The sequence below is a fragment of the Manacus vitellinus genome, unplaced genomic scaffold (genome assembly GCF_001715985.3).
Source record: "Manacus vitellinus isolate BGI_N305 unplaced genomic scaffold, ASM171598v3 scaffold_83_pilon, whole genome shotgun sequence".
NCBI lineage: Eukaryota > Metazoa > Chordata > Aves > Passeriformes > Pipridae > Manacus > Manacus vitellinus.
In genome coordinates, this window is record NW_021940836.1 from 1,008,828 (window position 1) to 1,030,509 (window position 21,682).

Genomic DNA, 21,682 nt, shown 5'->3' on the forward strand with positions numbered 1-21,682 from the left:
ATGTCAGTGGATTTTACCTCATGGTTCTTCTTCTGTAGAACCTCTTTTATGTATTATTTGCTTCTTACTGAAATTTCACTCCTGACCTGCAGCCTCCAGCCAGACTGCCCAAGGCTTCCCATGCAGCTCTGCCAGTGCCCCCATTCTTCCTCAGGAGGGAAGAACTTTCGCATGTTATTATCTTTTTGTTGTAACCTTGTTCCCATTTAAATTCAGAGATGGCCAGTTTAATGAACTGTTCAGAGATGCAGAGCCATGTGGAGTGTTTCTTAAATCAGACAGAACTCAGATTGTTTTTTTGTCCTGCTAGTTTAGACTTGAACTCAAACCCCTGTTAATTTCAGAGAATCAAATATGCTCCCAGATCAGTGACATACAGTCCTTTAAACCTGAAGTTTATCTGCAATGTCAGTGCTAGGTTAAAGGCTGGTGTGTCCCTGTTACATCAGACTGTGCACTAAGAGGGTGGGTGCTAAGCACACATATGGGGACTGTGCCAAAGTAAATCTAGGGGATTGCTTTAGCTGGGAGCCAGGCAGGGCTGGATGGCAAATTCACTCTATACTGCATACCTTTGGTTATGCTCTGCTAAAACAGAAATGGGGCCATGGCAGAATGAGGACACCCACCTTCAAATGAGGTTATAACTTGGGGGCAAATACATCCAAACAGTGCCCAAAAGAAGAATCTGGAGGAGATGGGTGGTGGTGTCAGTGTAGAATCACTTTATCGCTCAAGGAACCTGTCAGAAGACTGGACATCCAGCTTGGGGGCATGTAAAGTAGAGATTTGATGAAATATGTGTGGACTTAAAATGTCATGTTTAGTTTGGAAAAGCCTGACAGTGGATCTTTGAGAGATGTTGGCAGTAGGTGGCAGGAGCCACCTTGGAAAAGGTTCTATTCTCAGGAGGATCAGGCATGTCTGGGATGGATGGGTGGACAGAAATGATGGTAATGCACAAATGGAGATGATTTGAAAGGTTTTTACTCCAAGCTCTCAGTAATTACTGGATGAGGAGAAGATACCTAATGATGCACAGAGAGTAGTGAGGATGTATTTTAAAAGTCGAGGATGCTTTCTACAAGCTGAAGACAGTAGCTGGTGTGCAGATTTGGTTCTAAAGCCAGGATCCAGACCAGCCACAGATGAGATGAGTTTTTCTCCTAAGTCCCCTTCAGCCTGAGTTAGAGGTCATATATTCCCATATATACCCCTCAGTGCCCTGGCAGCCATGGCCTGGAATACCATCTGAATGTAGATGTGGGTGGAGAACTGTGCTGTGTGACCTTTACTCTGCTCCTGGTGGGAGCAAGTAAATATTAGCTAATGTCATCAGCCTGGAAGAGATACCATCCCCATATATCAACTCCCCTACTCTTTGGACTTAGGAACATCTGAGGGGGGTATTTAGGATTGCCCCAACTGATCAGTACAGGCAGTTTTCTCTTTCAGTGTGGATCTTGTCAGCTGTCTGTCCCAGCCCAAGCAATGGGAGCACCACTGCTCCTCTTAGTCCTGACTCTATTCCCGGTTGCAGCTGCAGCAAGCCTGGAACCGTGAGATATCTCCTTTTGATTTCGGGGGCTTGGTGGAAGGGACTGTCATGAAAGGGTGGTGCTGAGGTGCTGCACTGTTCAGCATCACAGAGCTGAATTCTGGGGGCCTTGTTCTCAGAGAGGCTGGGCAGAAGCAGGTCCTGCTGAGTCCCTCTGGAATGCTGGGCATCCAGCACCACTCCAGGTGCAGCCCCTGGTGTTGGCTTGTGCAGGTGCTGCACTGCACACACCACAAAGCTACAGAAGCCACAGAAGCTTTGCCTCTGTTCATCCTGTGCTGGTGGGGGTGAAATTTGGTGTAAGGACTGAAGCTTTATGCCTCAGCCACTGAGTCTTTGGCTTCATTCCTCACACAGCCTTGCTCTGTGTACTTGCAATTGGGGTATCATACACTGGGCAGTTGGGTCCTGGCTGTTGGCAAGGTGATGACAGAGAGATATCAGAAGCTCTCTAGTTCCACACTGGGCATATTCTTCCTTTCTGGTTTGGAAATGGAGCTGTGCTAAACTTCCTTCACTGCAGTCCTCCAGACATTTCTCACCCTTGGTCTACCTCTTCACGAAAGCAGCAGAGATTGATTCTGGCCTGCCCACTTCAGCCTCTGAATTGTTTTTCAACATGTACCGCTCTCTTCTAGTCACTATATGGTGGTGTTCCCTGCTGTCATTCACCATTCCCAAGAGGAGAAGCTCTATATTCACTTCAGCTCCCTAACTGAGGATGTCCACCTGGCTGTCACCTTGCAGGCAACAACCCAGAATCACACACTCGTGGAACAAGATTTGGAGAAGCCAGGCACTTTTCAGTGCATCACCTTCCAGGTGAGTGTACATGTGGCTACTGATTTGACTGATGCTTTCACCTTCACTTCAGACAAGAAGACAGCACTTCTCTGGGTACACTGTCCTTTTTCTACCCATAGGTTGCAAGCAGGTTAAGTATATTTCCCTACCAGTATCAGGCAAAATACAACAGTGTCCTGAAGTCTAGGAAAGTAGGGAATCTTTCCTGTGTCGAAAAAAATCTGTACTTCCAATGTATATCATCCCATTTCATCCCACTTAAAGCCTAGTGGTAAACATTTGCTTTCAGTCTACTCAGTGTTATGTCCCTAAAGATGCTTGTATATCACAGTGAGAGTCAATGCATTGGGATTACATTCTTTTCATTCTCGTTTCCTCAGGAGCCTGCCCCTCCAGCTCCAAGAAGACCATTCTGCTTTAAAGCTGCATCTATATTGCCAGATGTAGTTGCAGTCTGCATAGACATTGAGCTTGCTTTAACTTAGCTGTGATGGTGCTGAACCAACAACGAACTGAATTTCACATAGTGCAGTCTGGGTATTTCTTGAGTGGCTTGAGTTCCTGTTGTTGCAACTGTGCTGTTGTAGTTACCTTAACTAGACACACTGACTACAGAACCTTCAGTTACGTTTCTGGAGAGCCATGGAGATGTGTTTGGTGCTGAGGCTCTACAAACTGCCCCTCTCTTCCTCAGCACTGTATGAAGTCACTGTGCCTATGGCCTGATTGTTCTTTGGATTCAGCAGAACTCAAGGAGGGGCTGTAGTCACTTTTGGGTTTTGCATTAACATGACAATGATTAACTAAGAGTTTGGTGCCAGCCCTTAGGGGAGAGCAACTCCTGGTTCTGGAAAGTCAAGGAAGTCTGCCGTTAGCTAAAAAAAACAAACTCCAAAAACTTTTCTTGTGGTGAACTCAGTCTTTCTGATACTGAGATGTCCTGTGTTGTTCTGATCAGTATCTCATCTCCCATTACTGCAGATCTGAGTTCCCTATGATTTTATTTGGTTCTATAAAATTATCACATTCATGTGAAGTGGCAGAATGTCATGACAGTTGGTTCACTCTTAGGTTCATGAACAAGAGGCAGACAGTGACTGCTTCTTCTCCCTATAATGACAAGTAGATTACAAAGTCATACAGTGGAATTTGAACTCTGAAGTTTTGGGGATTTTTTAACAATAAGATGATGTCTCACATTTTGGATAAGATTGAAAGTCTCTGATGAATTTGTTTTCCATTTCCTTGTGCCAATCAATCTAGGTGCCAGAGTTCAGGTTCATTCCCAGGAAAAGAGATGATTTCACATCACAGGTAAGATCCCTCTTTTGGCTGCCTTTCCTCTTAGAAATTAGAGGGCTTCAGCCTCTCTTGTGTCTGAGCCATGGTAATACTGTTGATGCAGGGTGGGAAAAGTAGTAAAGAGGAAAAAGAAATGTGAAAAGAGGCAAACAACAAGAAGAAAGGCAGAGAAAAGAGAATGAGGAAGCTAGGGAGCACAGAGAATACTATTTCTGGGGAAAGGAGAGAGATAAAGGAGGGGAAGGGAGGAGGGGGAAGTTGGAGATTTTGGTAGGACAGGTTACTCTGTTTCTCCTTCAAGCTCTTTGTAGTCTCAGGTAGTTTGTTTTTTTTTTTAACCTGACAGCCAGAGGAGGTGGCTTTTCTGCATGTCCTGATCCACAGCAGGGACAACGTACTCTTTGAGGGTCACAAGAAAGTTCTGGTCAGGCCCCAGAAGAACGTAATTCTGATAGAGACAGACAAGGGCTTATACAAACCTGGAGAAACAGGTAAGGCAAGAAGGTGGCATGTGGAAATGGGGACGGAAGGGTCAAGGTAGCTGCCACACCTGGAGGGAAGACGTCACCAAGTGCAGCAAGTTAAGCTTGTTGGAGATGGAAGAAAGCAGATCTCAATTATTGGGTGTTTCCAGGAACACTTTGAGTCAGGCTGTTCCCCTCCAAGATGTGCTACACCAATTCCCAACCTGCTGCTCCTGGGCATTGTTTTATGAAAATATCTCTAGTGAGATCTGAAAGGAAAGCCAGGGCTCTCCAGGGCACTGGACAACCTCTTGTTTTTCAAAGACTGTTGTTAATATTTGAGTAAAGTCTAGAGCAACAGTTTCAAGCTGTAGAATTATAGTTACTCCACAGTCTTCACAATATGAACGGACTGCAGACAGACCCCACTGCAGACAACCCCACAGTTTACCTCAACATTGTCATCTTTCCAGGTAAAGGCAGTGAGTTTCTACAGCCTTCAGCTGCATATAAGCCTCCCAAAGTCCTCTGGGGTGGGCTGTTTGGGAAAAGATCTAGATACCTCTGAGGTGAACAGAGAGATGAATACTGGAGCACAGAAAAGGAGAAGCAGATTTGTGCAAGGACATGTTGGAGCCAGAATGCTTTACTATGCTTTTCTTTATATCTACAGTGAAATTTCGAATTGTGAACATTGATGAGGACCTTAAAGTCATTAAAAATGAGGTGAGTGTCACTTTGTGCTTTTCTAGAAGTAGGAGCTTCAGCATGAGACATATTGAGATGCTTATGAAAGAGACATCTCCCTTCATGCCTGTTAAACCATAAGAACAAATTATCTTTGGAGGAAACCACTGATCCCTTGGAGAAAGACTGCATTGTAAGCTGGCACGAAGGGAGAAGACCTAGTGCGGGATCTGGATGGGGCAGAATTTTCTGATCAAGGGCCCATGTCAGGCAGAGTTATTTATACTGGTTCACATGGATAGTGTTTTGCAGTGTACAAAACTGAGTCTGTGTTTCTTTTGTTTTTACAGTATCCCCAGATATGGCTTCAGGTAAGTGACAAAGAACTGATGAAAGGGTGATGTCTGTCTCTTTTACTGTGCCCTTTCACTCCTGGACAGACTTATGCCACAAATGTAACTTCATAAGGTTATGGTTATGGTTGAGGTTCAGCTGAATGCTTTTCTAGCTGGTCAGCCTGGGTTCTTCATTCAAACCAGTACCTCTGTAACGCATATAGCTGAGATAGAGGCAGGGCAGTAATGAACATTTGCTCAACAAGGATGAGTGCTCAAACAGATGCAGCACAGCTGCTTCTCCTTCCCATGGTGTTATGATGCTACCACTTCCCAGTAGCTTTACTGTTCTTGGCAGCCTTTGCAATTAATATATTCATTAAAATGATACTGGAGGGAAGTGAAGGAGTCTCTCTTAGTTATCTGGAGTCCATTCTACTGGGTCAAGGATAAGCCCTTGTAGTGCCTTCTTGTGCCTGCGTATGGCTCCCAAAGTGACTTGGTGGCTCTGTGTGTCCTTTCCCAAATAGGATCCTGAACACAACCGTATTGCTGAATGGCTGAATGTAAAGTCAAGTCATGGCATTGTGGATCTATCCTTTCCCCTGGCCTCAGAAGCATCCCTTGGGAAGTATACCATCTCAGTGCAACAAGACATGGCTCAGAAAACCTTCAGTGTTGAAGAATACGGTGAGATTTGGACAATAGAGGTGAAGGAAAAGCAGTGTGGGTAGCTAAGGAGAGAGCACGGTGATGCAGCTGTGTTCATCAGACCCTTCCCCCTGGGAGGGCAACAGACTGAGGACAAAGATGGGTCTGTGTGCACATCTCATTTTGGGCTGGAGGCTCTGCAGCTGCATAGGGTAAAAAGGAGAGGCTGTGGGCTGTGATGAGCACATTTTGCTGCTCATTGTCACCCTTTTCTAGGCTGGGTTTACTATCCACACCAGTCAACTGCTATAATAGGAAGTGGAATCATGTCTTGGTCTCGTTCAGTTGCAGTTGTAAGGACAAAACCCTGTGCCATTTAAAATGTTTATGTTTGACCGAGCTGGAATAAAAAGCTGTCCCATGTGCAATTGTAGCAGCAAATACAGGGTTGTGTGGCTGAAGGGAGTAACTCCTGTTGCAGCATGGTGATGAATAACTGGGGACATTGCTGTCTTTCCTCTCATCTGGACCACAACTATAAAAGAACTTACAGCCAGTGTCCATACTCAGTATTGGTTTTTTCCTCTATCTTTATTTTCCTCTCTTCGATGCAGTGCTGAAAAAATTTGAAATAAACATTGAGCACCCTCCATTTATCACTACAGCAGATGAGGAATTTCAGCTGAAGATCTGTGGCAAGTGAGTACATGATACCACAAAGCTCTCCAGACTCCACTTCCCCTGATGAGCATGGGAGGTGTCCTGGGTTAATATTTCTGCTGAAGCAGTCTTCTACCCTTTGACACAGGTATACCTATGGGAAGCCTGTTCAAGGGAAAATAGATATTACTCTTATGACATTCTCCCAGGCCTTAGAAGACAACATACCAGATTCTACTGATATGAAGAAGCAAAACAGCTGGGTAGGTGAACAAATAGCAGAGTGGAAAGTATAACGTGCTGGAAATGTGTGTCTGTCCCCTTAACCTGCCTTGATGAACCTCTGGTAGCCACCAACCTATTTAGTCTGGTGTCTTCCTATTTGCTAGACATTGATTCCTGTTCCTGTGACTCTGTTTCCTGAATTAATGCTCTAGCTGCTCATATCTGACTTGGTGCTTCTGGAGAAGGTGTAAACTATGCGAAGTAATGATGCCTGGGACTTTTTACAAGAGTCTGTATCATATATTGTATGCAATCTGACCGCTGGCCTATTCAGCTCTGTGATCACTCCTACCAGTAAATACTCTTATCAGAGGCCTCAGATGGTCTCTGACTCAATGCTTTGTTTCTTGCTGTATCCATGCACAGTGGATCACCTTAAGCTTGTTAGTGGTCTGGTCTATGGACTGTGTCCATTTCTGGTTATGGTTTCTGCTCATCTGTGTTCATTATATGTTTGTGGTTAAGCTCCTCCACACTTGCTTTTTCCTGTGGGTTTCAGATACAGCTCTTCTGCCTTGAAAGTCACAAGAAAATATTTCTAAATATCAGACCAGCCAGCAACAAGCCAGAATGTAAAAATCTAACTGGATCTCTGGGTCTTTTAAAATGCATTCCAGCTGGAATGCTGTACAGTCTTAGCTGTGCAAAACACCAACTGAATGCCAGCTCCACATGGCATGTAAGAGGCCCTGAAAGGTTCTGTGAAGCACTTAAGAAGCATGACTAGAAACACTGGCTGTACCCTTAATTCTTGGCAAAGCTCTTGCAATATTCAGCTGGCAGGATGTCCTTGTTTAATATGCCATATCACAGAGATGGTCATGACTGGAAAGCCACATTGTCAGGTTTTATTCATCAGGGCCATATAGTTTCAGGGAGACCTTTAGATCATGTAATGACACTCGAGCTCTTTCAGCTGTGGTATTTGGGCTGAATCCAATCTCCTGAGTTTGTCTGTGACATAATTAACCCTTGTGTGATTTACCCGAAGTACTTTTTTTCTGCTGCTTTTTTGATGACTGTTTAATCCAAACATGTTGATTTTCTTTTCTGGCTAAGGTATCCATGATGGATTTCTGCAGGCAAGACTTGTGAGCTTCCATCTGTTCCAAAAATATTTAGAAATACTTATTTGGGATTGCCTATGGAACTGTTCATCTTCCTCCACACCATGCTCTTTCTCTCTGTTATTCTCTCTCTCTGCAGACAAACAAGAATGGCTGTGCTACTTTTGCAGTGAAGACAGAAGTTCTGGAAATAAATGAAGCTGATGAATTCATAATTGCAGTAGGAAAAATGGTGGAAAATGGAACAGGTACTGGAGAATATGTGAAATATTCTCTTCCTCGCAAGCAACTTCTTTGGTTTTGGCCTTCCTGTGGCAGTGGAATTCCTTTTGAAAAAATAACCTGAGGGTTCCCAAATCTTCTGTCATGGTAATGGTCTCTATTCTAGTACCTTTTCCATCTGTTATTACCAGGTTTCCTAATTCTCTTCACCATTCATTTCTCTTAGAATGTATGTAACTTTTTAGTGATTGCCTGGGACAAGAAGGTGTTCCTCAGCCAGTCTCACAGTGCTGGACTGTTTATAACTAAACAGTCATCCAGTTTTCCTTTTGTTCAATAAACATAAATTAATACTTTAAATACCTACAGGGTACGATGCGTGTCATGAAGCACAGAGCCAAGAAAGACTGAGGGAATCATATCCTAGAAGAATGTATTTTCTCTCCTAAATTTAGAGGTTGTAGACATTGTAGGTAGTGTTGAAGTGTGCTTTTGTCTTCTTCTTCTTCCCTAAGAGCACTACTTGGGATTTAACAGATTTTTCGTCTCTCCATACAGGAGTACATTCTATGGAAACAGTTCTAATTCCTGTTGAGACAATAATGAAATCTATAGAGTTTATCAACCTCCATCAGTTCTACAAACGTGGTCTACCATACTCAGGGAAGGTAATACAAACAGATCCCTTCTCTACTGAGAATGCATCATAGATATAACCTTTTGTAGGTAAAAAGCAGCAATCTCCAGGAAAGTAAATGCTGCTCTGCTGGCACTCAGCAACTAGGAGTGAAGCCTTCCCTAGAAGCAATTTCTGATCCCTATCCCAAATTCCTTGCACTGGAATTTTGGGGCCAGCTGCAGTTTCTGGAGGCTTCTCCAGGAGTAGCTCCTGAAACTAGTCTGTGTGTATGGGGGTGGTGTCAACAGGCACATACCTTTCCCTTTGGACAAATGCTCATGGTAACTTTGCATATCAGTTCACTGGCATTCATTTCTGACCCAAGTATCCTGGGTGATGCTAGGGCAATACTGCTGTCCTGGGGCTAGAAGAACCTTCAACTGGGCCAGTACTGCTGACCCCAGCATGCAGGACAAGGAACAGCAAGTTAAGTTGCTGTAGACAAGAGTCTTTCTGATCATCAAGGATCCTGCAGCATTGTCCAAGAAGCAGCTCAGGATCTGAGGAATCCCTCTCAGATTCCCCAGTATAGGTGTCTCATTTGCCTGTATTACCATTTATTTCTGTGCTGGTTTTGGCTGGGGTAGGATTGTCTTCGTAGTGGCTCGTATGGGGCTAGTTTTGGATCTGTGCTGAACACAGGGTTGATAGCATAGAGATGTTTTTGTTATTGTTGAGCAGGCCTTACACAGAGCCAAGGCCTTTTCTGCTTTTTGTACTACCAAACTGGCAAGGAAGTTGGAAGTGCATGGGAGGCTGGGAGGAGACACAGCTGGGAGAGGTGACCCGAACTGACCAATTGCAGACCATATGACATCATGCTCAGTATATAAAGTGGGAGAAAGAAGGAGTAAAGGAGGATGCTTGGAGAGGTGGTGTTTGTCCTCCTGAGTAACCATTATGTGTGAGGGGGCCCTGCTCTCCTGGAGATGGTTGAACACCTGCCTGCTTGTGGGAAGCAGTGAATGAATTCTTTATTTTTCTTTGCTTGTGTGCACAGCTTTTGCTTTCTTTATTAAACTGTCTTTATCTCAACTCACAAGCTTTTACCCTTTCAGTTCTCTCTCCCCAATAACACTGATGGGGGAGAGACTGAGCAGCTGCCTGGGGCTTGGCTGCTGACTGGGGTTAAACCATGGCAATTTCCAGTACTGAAGAGCAGCAAATTGTTAGTTTTGTGTATTTATTGGATTTTTATCTGGATCCTTCCAACCTGACTGAAAGCTAGAAGGGCTGAGGAAGCCCAGTGATAGAAGCAATTAATATTAAGCCCTGGCAGCGCCTCAGTGTGGCACAACAGGGTATTAACTTCCTCCCCTTCTCTACAGATGTTTTGCTCCAGTGGCAATTCTCCCCTCAGAAATGAAACCGTCTACCTAAAGGTTGATGTCAACGATGAGCAGACATACCTGTCACTCCTCACAGATGAGAAAGGGGAAGCTCACTTCTCACTGGATACCACCAGCTGGAACAGCACGATGGTTGCGCTGACGGTGAGTATCAGCCACTGAAAATCTTTTTTTGTCTCCCATCACCTTCCTTTGACTCCACTAAAAGCATCTGTTAACCAGAATAATTCTTCAAAGGAAATCTCCCCTTTCTCCACTCTGGGACATGTTGGAGGTGGCTCTGCAGAACTGGCAGTTGATCCCTCTCTCTGTTGAACTCCATATTTAGCGGCTGCCCTTGGTCTGCAGCAGCAGCATGTCCAGGCTCAGCTTGGCAGGTAGCTGCTCTTTTGATACCAGATCTTGAAGCACTTGGCTTCTTCTCCTTACAATTTCTGATCCTCCACCTGGAGCTTGTTGTTCTCAGCCTGACAGCATACCCATCTTCCCACTACCTGCGTTTCTGCAGCTGATGTGGGATTCATGCCCAAGTAGTATGATCTCCTAGTGCCATCCATTTCTCAGACACTGCAATTATTGTTACAAATCTTTTTCCCTGAGACCCCAGTCTATCCAGGGTGAGGTTCCCTAATTTTGGTTAGGAAGGATTTGGTGATCAGAGGTTTTGTAAAAATATGGTGTGACTCTTGGGGATGGTCGTGTGCAGGGCTAGGAGTTGGACTTGATGATCCTTGTGGGTCCATTCCAACTCATCATATTCTGTGATTCTGTGAAAATGTAGCTTTCTGTCCTCAGGGAACATGAGGATAAGATCTAGTTCTTGTTACTAGGCTCACAGCCATTGTCCACAGAGCCTTATGTTATCTGCAGAGAAGCAGAGCTTCACCATAAAAAAGCTCTTTCAGTGCTTGGGCTTCAGGATATCTGAGCAGAAAGACAAACTGAAAACAGGGGAGCTGTACTGGAGTTTAAATCTGGTGTGGGATGTGTCCCCATGAAAAGATAAAGGAGGAAAAATAAGATTGTGGTCAAATCTACTAGACTTAATTTTTACTAAGACTTTGTAAGAGAAAGTCTCAGACTTTAAAATGATACTTAAACAAAATATCATTCTAAGAATACAGGTACATGGTCTGCCATCAGCTCAGGTGATAACAGTGTTTCAGCAGGCGTACAAGTTCCCTTGCATCGCTCGATAATAATTGCCAACTCATATTTTTGTGCTTGGAAGGGTACCTACGTCCTTGAAAATCATGATAAGCAAAATTCTTCTGAAAGCTACACAGGACTTGAGGATAGTTTACACTGGCTGAAACCTTTCTACTCTGAGAGCAACAGTTTCCTTGAGATCAAGGCCAAGAATGATGTGATGCCCTGTGATCAAGAGCAGGAAGTGCAAGTGGATTATATACTTGACCGGAATAAACTCAGATCTGAAGATGACCACATTGATTTCTACTATTTGGTGAGTACAGAAAACAGCTGATTCTCAGGGCAAGATTATGCTTACTAGCATTTTTCCCTTTTCACACAGCACAGAGATACTCAAAGGAAAGGTTAAGCTACTCCAAGACCAGTGTCAGTCAGTTTGTGAGTTCTGTCCTGGCCAAACCTCCACATGCTTTCCAGTTCCTGAACCTATTCCTAGCCCCCAGCTGCTTTGCTTTGTTATCAGTGCCTTGACCTAAGCTTGGGTGATAGATGCCTACCATTCACCCTACTTTCTCTTGAGTTCACATGGGTTGCAGTGGAGGACCAGTCTGGTTTCTGCCTAGCAGGTATGACCCAGACATCCATCAGTGTCTGGAGCAATCTGTCTGTGAACTGAGGCAATCTCTGGGACAGCTGACATCCCCTGACCTGTGTATTTACAGGAAAAGGCTTGAAAGGCCCTTGTGCAGGGCCTTGATGCACACCAGAGGTATGTAATAATGTTGTAATGAAGTCCACTTCTGAGAAGCTGAGTCCAAAGCAAGAGTGTGACTACAGCCTAGCTGAGAGGTTATGAGTATCTTGGTTACTGAACTGTACTAATTCGCACAATCAAAAAGTACTCTGTCCTAGTAATGCAAACATCAGAGTTCACTGGGTCTTAAGAGTAGCTGCTCTTAGGTTCAGAAATACCTCTGGCTTTGCAAGCAGCTGTGCCTTCTCATTGCCTAACCAATTTCTCTCAAGTCCTACACAGCTATACTATAACCATCTCTGCTGCAGAGCTCTTGAAGTCATGACCTGCCAGAGGAACTTCTGTGGCAACATCTCTCAGACTTCATTCTCTCTTCTTGTGTTCTTTTCACGCTCTTCTCGTGCTCTCAGAATTCAGACTCTTGAATGGTGCTTCTCTTTGCTCTTCAGGTGATAGCGAAAGGCAAGATCCTTTTCAGCAGAGAGAAGAAGGTGCCAATTACCCAGCATGAAAGTGAGTAAAAGCATGTGAAGTCCCTCATAACACACCCCAGAAAACTGACTCTAGTGACTATATCTGCAGATGTTATTCTTATCAACAGGTGGGAAATATTGGACTGAGTTCTTAGCGGTGGTTCACATCATTAGACCAACACAATCTCCTCTCAGTTCAGTGTCTTTCTTGCAACTGTCCTCCTCCTGTCTAATGACTTTGCTGCTAGTTTGTACCTTGGGAGAAGATGTGAGTCAAATAAATGGCTGGCATCCTGGGTTTATTGTTAATCTGTGACAGTGTCTATGTGGGGTGTTATCTCCTCTTTTGATTCTTAACGTGTATCCTACCCCAATTGAATTGGATGTTTTCCCTCCCTTCCTTGTTGCTATCTTGTGCAGATTTGCAGGGCTCCTTCTCATTGCCTCTGACTATTGGCAATGACTTCCTGCCTGACATCAAGCTTCTAGTGTATGCAGTCTTCTCGGATGGAGAGGTGGTGGCTGATGTGGAACAGTTTGAACTAGAAAAGTGCTTTAGGCACAAGGTGAGTAGAAATCACACAAGGAGTGTGACAGCATCATTGCCTTACTCTGGTCTGCTGTGGCTCCTGGTCCTGTTTTGTCCTAATCCAAATGGTGTAAAGTGGGTATATGCAAAACCAGATACCCAGTATTTTTGGCTGGGAGACAACAGGCAACCTCCTTCTTCCCTGAATTCCTAGTCCTGCTCTCCACAACAGTGACTGGCAAGCTTTGCTCAAGGAGTAAACCAGGTCCCCTTGAACTCTATTTTCTCGTCCCATTCCTTATTACTGACTTGGGAACACAGTGTTGCCCATGTTCTCCCTAACACAGAAGAGAAGCCTGTCTACTTAGCTCTCTGTGGTGGTTTTGGATCAGAGTGTAGTGGATGTGTGGTGGTAGAGGAATTCCGGCGAGGGCTGTGTGCACTGCAGCCTGTTTAACCTTCCCAATGCATTTTTAGGTGAGCCTCTCTTAGCATCTCATCCCCCTTCCCTACCTTATTCTCTGTCTTTCCCTCTGCTAACCAGACATATAAAAGTCACAGGGTCCCACTCTCCAGTGCTAAGCCCTCAGACCTATCTTCTTTTGCAGGTGGCACTGGAATTCTCACATAAGGAGGAAGTCCCGGGATCAAAAGTTGGACTGAACATCAAGGCTGCTCCAGGGTCCTTGTGCTCTGTTCGAGCTGTTGACAAAAGTGTCCTCCTGAAGAATAACTATACCCTAACAGCAGACAGCGTGAGTGCAGCCAACCATCACCAATCCCTTAATGCCTGCCTGTCTTCTGTCTCCATGCATGGGCAGGAGGAAGCCCATGGTACATCCCAGGACATAGCTGCAGTGCTAGGTGGCTGCCCTGCCATTCCCCCTCTTTGGCCTCTTTTGAGCAGTTGTGTGATGATCATGTTCCTCATCCATCCGCCCTGCACTCTGGGCCTCTGCCTCAAGAGTGGTGGATGCTACATGACACTGCAGGGGTAGGCAAGGAGAACAGCTTTGAAGAGATGCTGCTACTTTCCACTTGTCTCTCTGTTCTTCCATCTTACACCAGTCAGTGGGGCTAAGCCTTTGAAATGGAATTTTGGCCCAGTAGGGTCCTTCTATCCCTCTATCCCACTGCCACAACCATTACTGAATTGACATGTGACAGATCAAGCTGAGGACCTAAATAGACAGAGGCAGCACACAGTGGCTGGTGAAAAGTGGTCAGGATTTTGCCAACAACCAGGTGCATTCAGAGAATCTAGAAGGATTGGAGGAGCTTACCTTAAAGTAGCTGTGTGTTTCAGAGGAGTGAATTAAAAACCTAGAGCACAAATGCTGCAAAAATTGAAAATCCTAACATAATTCCACAATGTGTACCAGGGATAATAAAACAGGTATATGCCTCATGGAAAGTTGTAAGTTAAATTATAAAAGTCCAGACTGTTACAAAGAAGCCTCACCAAATCCAGGGGGACGTGCTGCACCTGTAAATAGGGCCTACAGTGTGATCTGGTGTTGCATTTTATAGGGATGCTGTTCTTGAGCATTTGCATCATCTACTTAACAGGTCTGTGAAGTAATAATCTTTAAATACGTAAGTCAGATGTGCTAACGCCTTGTGCTCAGACTGAATCGTGCATTTTTATCCTAATTTTGCACCCTAGAGTTGAAAGGCTTGAACTGTCTTGCAGACTAAAAGCTACTTATCTACATCCACTCCTTGGGTATATGTCCTTTAGTATGTATTATCCTATATATATATCCACTCCTTTATATTGTCCTTTAGTATAAGCTGGGCCAGTGTCAACTTCCTCAACTGCAAAGCTTTACAAAATGTAGTAGAGGACTACAGTCCAAATATTTGACCCATACACATGCTTGTTGGCCAGCTCCTTTTGAAGACCTCTGTTTTTCCATTGCAGTTGTACAATGAGGTCTTTGAAGAGAGTTTCACAATTGGAGGACGAGGGTTCCCTTATCGCTTGGAAGACTTTGAGGGATACCCTTGTCTGCCCCAGCAGCCCAGCCCCCACAAAAAGGCTCGGATGGGTGCACCGTGGTACCAAAGTGAGGCTGATGTATTTAGTCTGTTTAAGGTGAGTGTGTACACTGTCTCTAAACTTTTCCTGAGCTAGTGATTTCCAATATTCTATCCCGAATGGCTACAAGAATTTACTTTTAGCAAACTTCAGCTGCCCCGACTTTCATTGCTACAAGTCATCTGTTGCTTGTTTTTCAGTGTAGCCAGCACTCATTTGGGGACTATGGGGAAAGATGAGTAAACATAGTGCAAACCACCTGATTAAAGAAAGACAGCATACAAATGAACAAATTTAGTTTAGGTTACCATAACTACAAAGGGGGAGTGGCAAGAACATAGCAGTAATACCTGAGCACCTCACTGTGTTTTGACTGATCACCACTTGGCTACTATTTTATTTACAAACTACTTTACTCTGTGTTTCATTGAGTCTCTTCTTAGTTATCCTCAAAGCAGTTTTAATAAAAAGAAGTCTTTCACAATTTGGCTTTATAGCTATTTTTTTGAGACAAACAAAATAAATTAATCTGCTACCAATCATGATAGTCAGAAAAGCGTTAAGATGTCTGCTAACTGAAATCCAAGAAGTGCTGCTTCTGACAGAACACTTTTAAAAAATATATATACAAGTAGAAGCACCTCAAAACAGCAGAAGAGGGTAACAACACACTGACTTGCATGGGCTTCTCAGGCTGACAGAACACTACCTTAAAAATAGTCCTCTCAAAAGGCCTATTGCTGTGCTGTCTACTAGATGCTTACTCCTAGACTATGTCTCATTGTTAGGGTTAGGCATATGTAGTACAGATCTAGTTGAAATTTACTGGCATGAGAAGTAATAATTAGTCCCAGTATTCCTCAGAAAGCTGGTTTCCATTCCTCATGCTGTGGTCAGAGTCTGAGCCTGTAAATTTATGGATATAAACAAGCAGCATTTAAAAGTGTTTCAGCTGTCACCCTGTATGATATCTATGATCATGAGATAGTTTCAACATTCCTTGTTCCCTTTTATTTATCATTGATTTACTCTCTTTACTATCTTCCCAGAAATTGCGCATGAAAATAGTAACCAATACTAGAATCAAGAAACCAGTTTCCTGTGTGCGACCAGACTTTGAGGAAAAGACACTTGTTATGGAAAATCGTGTTGTTGGTAAGGAACAGACATGTCCATCTCCTTGACTAAAGGAGCTCTCCCAGTTCTGGCCAGCCTGCTGCTGAGACAACTGACTTTCATCCTGCTGTATTTCTTGTTTGTGTATGAGAGCAACAAAGCCCGTGTCCATTTCAATGGACCTGAATTATAAATCACGTATAAAAGCTCAAATCTCCGTGCTTTATTGGTGCCCCTGTTTACAGTGTTTCTCATATAAAATGTAGCGTGCTCTCCACCATCAGTTTCACATATTATTTAAGAGTGTGACTCCATTTTAGCATGCTGTCTCCCCCTGGATCCAGACCAAATTTGAATCTGTCAGTCTGAGTCTCAGGCTAAACTCCATCCAGCTCTGTCTCCCCAAAGATATACACAGTGTGTCATGTTCTCATTGAAACACCAACCCTGTCCACTCTTGTTCTGTCACAAAGCATTTGTGGTTTGTGTTAGATTGCCTGTAAATGAAGAACTAATTTCAACTGTAGGTGTATATATGTTGTTTTCTGAGGTACCACTTGCTTTCTAGCTGACAATCTTGCTGCCCGTGCTGATTCTGAACCTCACTCTGATGACAAGAAGAAGCCAAAACCTCGGACGCTTTTCCCAGAGACCTGGATTTGGGATTTGGTCTCTGTTGGGTTGGTAACAGCCTCTATCTGCCTTCCCCAGAGATATTCCTGGAGTATTCTGACTGCTTCTAATCAAGTTCTCCTCTTCTGCTTCCTGCTGTAGGGACAGTGGGCAAACGTCTCTCCAAGTTGCTGTACCTGACACCATCACGGAATGGAATGCCAACACGTTCTGTGTTGCTGATACTGGCTTTGGTTTCTCGCCTCTGACCACTCTTAGGGTCTTCCAGCCCTTCTTTGTGGATCTGTCACTGCCATATTCTGTGATCCAAGGAGAGACTTTCAGCCTAAAAGCCACTGTCTTTAACTACCTCAAGGACTGTATGCAGGTGAGTTCCTCCAAGTGAGTTCCCCCAATTACATGGCCTCTGTTGGAACAAAAACTTGAGCCCAAAGGCAAGCTATGATGTTCTCTGGAGCCCTACATACTGGCCATAAAGCACTCATATTTTGTGACCCAACGTATGTGCTCCTTTGTGTAGTACCTGTTACTAAAACTATTCCAATGTCTGCTTGTACATCCAATCATACTCAGATCCGCACCACCCTCACAGAGACTCCAGAACTAAAGGTGGATGCCTGTCCAAGTTGCCAGTTCACCAGCTGCCTCTGTGCCAATGAAGCAAAAACCTTTGTGTGGAATGTGACAGCCACCAGGCTGGGTGAGGTTGGGCAGAGGGATGTGTGGCAGCCGGTGGGAGGAGGGGTGGAATTTGCCTGTGTCTGCATGTCTGGACCTAATGCTTGTGCATACAGCTGTCTGCTTCAAGTGCTCAGCAATGTGCCTCTGTGCTCTCTGCAGGCAAAGTGAATGTCAGTGTAAGCAGTATGGCAGAAGATTCACACAATCTGTGTGGTAACACAATTGTCACACCTTTGCAAGGAGGGAGAGACACAGTGATAAAACCTCTGCTTGTGAAGGTTAGTCACATCTCAGGGTGGAGAATCCGTGGAGACAGTGGTTTGTCCCCTGGGGCAGTTGGCAAGATGCTAAGAGGAAGTTTAGCCTCTTCTTTTTGGAAAGCAGAAAAACTTGCTAAGACATGGTGACTTCCTTTCTTGTCTTCCCTATCTGAACTACTCTTTCTCCATCTGCAGCCAGGAGGGGTCCTACAAGAGAAGACTCAAAATGCCTTTCTCTGCCCTTCAGGTAGGGGACAAAAATCTCTAACTGCTATTGATCGTGAGAGCGGGATGGAAGGGACAGGGCTACTGCAAATCTCAAAGGTGGGGCCAATTTGTCAGAGAAGAAGCACTGGTGGTACCATCCCTGCCTGGGATAACGACCACTGTAATTTGTCCATATCTTTCTTTTACCTGGCAAAGTTTCCTGTATTGAGGCATTTGTTTGCAAGTCTTGGCTGCTGTGACTCAATGTCACATTAAGCCTCACCTGGGTCTCCTTGGATGTTACACTTGTGTGTGATGCTTCTTCCCTGGGATAAATTTCTGGGTTCTGCCTTCCTCAGATAACACCGTCTCTGAAGAGTTCTCTCTGCCTCTGCCTGCAGAAGTGCTGGAGGGATCTGGCCGAGCCACTTTCTCTGTGATTGGTGAGAAAGGCTATCCCTGATCTTGGGTCCCCAGTGAGAAAAGCTTGCACAATGCTTTGGCCTTACTGGTGCCTTGACCCCACTCCTCATGAGATTATCTGTAATGGGTGTGATGTTGGCCTCAGAAATGTGGATCAAGTAATCTTTTCCATATTTATTCCTCCCATATGGAATGACTCTAGGTGATCCCCAAGTGGCTGGAGGAGAAGGCACAAAATGGGATATCGCCTCTGACTTCTGTCACTGCCATCCACCTAAGTGAACCAAAACCGTCCCTGCAGATTTCCACCTAGTTTACCCGTGTAATTCCTTTCCCTCCTTGGTACCCACTAGGGAATGACAGCTCTCTTCACCTTTCTTTGGACCCCCTCAAGCTTCACATTCCCTTCCTCCTTCCAGAACCATGGTGTCTTCCCTTTCTGTTCTGATCTAGTCTGTGAGAGGTCACCATAAATCTCAATCATATCTGTTCAGTTAGGAACTGGCTCTTTTCTAGGATCCCAGTAGAGTTTAGAGAAGGCAGCAGTCCTTTCATTTCATACTGCTTAATGTCTGTGCTTTTCCTTTCTCCTGTGTCTCCATTTCAAATGTAAGGTGACATCATGGGTCCAGCACTTCAAAATTTAGACCAACTGCTAAGCATGCCCTTTGGCTGTGGTGAACAGAATATGGTTCAGTTTGCACCAAACATCTTCATACTCCAGTACCTGAATAAGACTAAACAACTGAATGCTGAAATTAAAGATAAAGCACTGAAATTCCTGACAACAGGTAAACATTGTCCTTCTTCCTTTTGCTGCAAAATCAAGCTTTTGTAAATCAAGATTGTTGGGCACAGGTCTGGTGGGAAGGTGAAGGGCGGGAATGGGAGCACTGCCAGAGCTGTTACAAAGGAAGGTATCGCAGACAAAAAGGAAAATATCTCATGGAAAGAAAAGTGTGTTTCTGAAGAAAGCAGGATTTCTGTCCCTGCTGTAACTGAACTACTAAGTCTGCTTTTTTGAGAAGGGTGTGGGTAATTAATGATTTCCATCATTATGTGATGCGTGTTTATTCCCTTATCAGTTCAAGGCTGACAGAAGTACCTTGTGGAAACAAGGCATCAGCTGCTATTACATGGAATAAAGAATGGCCTTTTGGAATTGATAGGATTTCAGTAGCTTAGTGTTTTCCCATGTTTTAGGACACATATTTTGAGGGTGTGTCAATTCTGTCCAGTATAATCTGAATTTAATATAGTGCCAGTGTCTGTGTATCATGTTGTAACGTGTCTCACATTTCAGCCTGCCAGTCTACTTATCTTGCTATGCTGCAAGCTCAGCAGCTCCCCTGGATAGGATCTGAATCCCTTTCTCTCCCCCTTTCTCTCTTCTACTATGAGCATGTACTGATATCTGGGAGAGGGGGACCTACCCAAGAGAACAGTGGCAGCAGAGAGAGGGTAAACAATGCAGCCATGGAGAGGGTGTAGGGAGAGCAAACAGATGCAGACAGCATTCTGGCCTCAGAGCTTAAAGGCATGGCCTTGTGGCTTCCTGTACGTCCCATTAAAAGTGTTTTCTGGAGTCCCAAGAGGGCTAAAGGAAGTGCTGAACAACAAATAGCGTTTCATTTTGGTTCCCTCTAGGAAATGCCTTCCTCCCCACTCCTACTACTCTTTTTATTCACAGCAAGGGCCTGTGAGGGCTCATTGGAGCATGGGGAGACATGAGGTAGCTGAGCATGTCACCATTTTGTAAAACAGCAGGGAAGATACCCACAGCACTTGCTCATAGCAGCTCCAGTAGTGTAGAGCAGCTGTATGGCACAGTTCAGTGCTGTGCAACTGCTTCTTGTCATGCTGTTGCTGTGGGATGCACGGGCAGTTGTGGAGTGGTGGTGTGCTTGCCTCAATGTCTTTGACAGTAGGACCTGGTGAAGTCTCTTGTTGTGAAGCCATCTTCCCAAAGCAAGGATACAGTCTGAGATGCTAAAGGTCCTCACAGTGAGAGTGACATCCTGGCACCTGTTGTCATAGGTTACCAGCGTCAGCTGCTCTACAAACATGACGATGGCTCCTACAGCGCCTTTGGGAAAGGTGATGACCAGGGCAACACGTGGTGAGCGACCAGAGCTGCTATTGTCATCATAAACCTATTGTTCTTGCTGGTTCATCTTCTAGCTGTGACATGGGATTCCTCTGTGCTCTGCTTACAGGTTGACAGCTTTTGTAGCCAGGTCCTTTGGACAGGCCAGCTCTTACATTTACATTGATAAGGATCACGTGCACAGTGCTCTGCTCTGGCTGCAGAAGCACCAGCTGCCCAGTGGCTGCTTTGAGAGTGTGGGGAAGCTCTTCAACAATGACTTGAAGGTATGGCTGCCAGACATGGGAGTGAGAGTGAGAGCAGGAGGAACACAATGTGAGGCATGGGGTTGCTTCCCCCAGGCTCTTCCACTGTGTACAGTAGCACAAAGCAATGTCCCTATGGCCTAGCACAGCCAAGGCATCTTCCCAGAACATAATGAAAAAGCATGGCCTAAACCAGCAGGCATTTCCTCTGTGTGAGGTTTTAACCTCTGCTAGTCTTTCTTCATTTTTACTCTAGCCAAAAGACAACACAGCTAATTGTGCGAAGGCACTTCAAGGGCACAGGCAGAAATATTTTTGTATTTTAATACTTCTCTAGAATACCCTGGCTGGATTCTCCCTCTTCTCATGCCTTACAATGCACAATACTCTATGTGCTCTAATATGGGATTCTCTGAAGACACAGTTGTCTGTCACTCAAAAAGTATGACCTCCTGGATTATGGCATCCCCCAAATGATCCTGCAGTGTAGCTGGGAATGCACCAAACTCCTGGTGTACATGTCCCAGTACTTAGGTACTGAACAGTGCATATGCAGCATGGCAGTACTTGGGTTCATTGCATTTGTAAGGGTATGAATAATCCAGACTGGTCAGATTGCAAAATTGCCCATATTAAATACAAGGCAGGCTTATGAAAGAAAACAGGCTGCCACTTTGGAAAAGCAAAGGGTTATGCTTTTTTTCTTAAAATATGGGTGCAGTGCAAAATAAAACCAGAGTGTACATGTAGACTTTCATCCTTGTCTGGCTTTCATTAATTTTGCAGCTTGAGCTTTCCATTTGAACTTTTTGGAATAGGCTTTGCACCCTGCCCGCCTTACATTTCAAAGTTTTTGCTATTCAGTGTGAACAATGCTTCCTAGCATCTTAGCCCAATTTCCCCCTCTCATTTTAGACTTAGTCTTGTCTCATGTCTGAGGATGCAAACAGAACTTCCCCAAGAATTAATGTTCTCTGATGTGAAAAGAGGCTCCTGAA

At 44.5% G+C, this 21,682-nt stretch overlaps 1 protein-coding gene across 1 annotated transcript in view; it reads left to right on the forward strand.

The window, feature by feature from the left end:
* Positions 1 to 1,362: 1,362 nt before the first annotated feature.
* LOC103755232 (alpha-2-macroglobulin-like protein 1) overlaps positions 1,363 to 21,682 on the forward strand; it is a 29,307-nt gene continuing 8,987 nt past the window's right edge. The window contains exons 1-27 of the mRNA XM_018085575.2: positions 1,363 to 1,559; positions 2,197 to 2,380; positions 3,626 to 3,676; positions 4,011 to 4,155; positions 4,802 to 4,854; positions 5,166 to 5,186; positions 5,681 to 5,840; positions 6,416 to 6,500; positions 6,610 to 6,724; positions 7,953 to 8,061; positions 8,594 to 8,703; positions 10,043 to 10,207; positions 11,295 to 11,528; positions 12,419 to 12,482; positions 12,863 to 13,008; positions 13,580 to 13,726; positions 14,896 to 15,069; positions 16,062 to 16,167; positions 16,697 to 16,808; positions 16,903 to 17,128; positions 17,335 to 17,461; positions 17,602 to 17,720; positions 17,898 to 17,949; positions 18,269 to 18,352; positions 18,947 to 19,123; positions 20,370 to 20,451; positions 20,549 to 20,705. Of these exons, the coding sequence (XP_017941064.2) occupies positions 1,492 to 1,559; positions 2,197 to 2,380; positions 3,626 to 3,676; positions 4,011 to 4,155; positions 4,802 to 4,854; positions 5,166 to 5,186; positions 5,681 to 5,840; positions 6,416 to 6,500; positions 6,610 to 6,724; positions 7,953 to 8,061; positions 8,594 to 8,703; positions 10,043 to 10,207; positions 11,295 to 11,528; positions 12,419 to 12,482; positions 12,863 to 13,008; positions 13,580 to 13,726; positions 14,896 to 15,069; positions 16,062 to 16,167; positions 16,697 to 16,808; positions 16,903 to 17,128; positions 17,335 to 17,461; positions 17,602 to 17,720; positions 17,898 to 17,949; positions 18,269 to 18,352; positions 18,947 to 19,123; positions 20,370 to 20,451; positions 20,549 to 20,705 (3,273 nt within the window). The 5' untranslated portion in view covers positions 1,363 to 1,491. The remainder of the gene's footprint in view (positions 1,560 to 2,196; positions 2,381 to 3,625; positions 3,677 to 4,010; positions 4,156 to 4,801; positions 4,855 to 5,165; positions 5,187 to 5,680; positions 5,841 to 6,415; positions 6,501 to 6,609; positions 6,725 to 7,952; positions 8,062 to 8,593; positions 8,704 to 10,042; positions 10,208 to 11,294; positions 11,529 to 12,418; positions 12,483 to 12,862; positions 13,009 to 13,579; positions 13,727 to 14,895; positions 15,070 to 16,061; positions 16,168 to 16,696; positions 16,809 to 16,902; positions 17,129 to 17,334; positions 17,462 to 17,601; positions 17,721 to 17,897; positions 17,950 to 18,268; positions 18,353 to 18,946; positions 19,124 to 20,369; positions 20,452 to 20,548; positions 20,706 to 21,682) is intronic.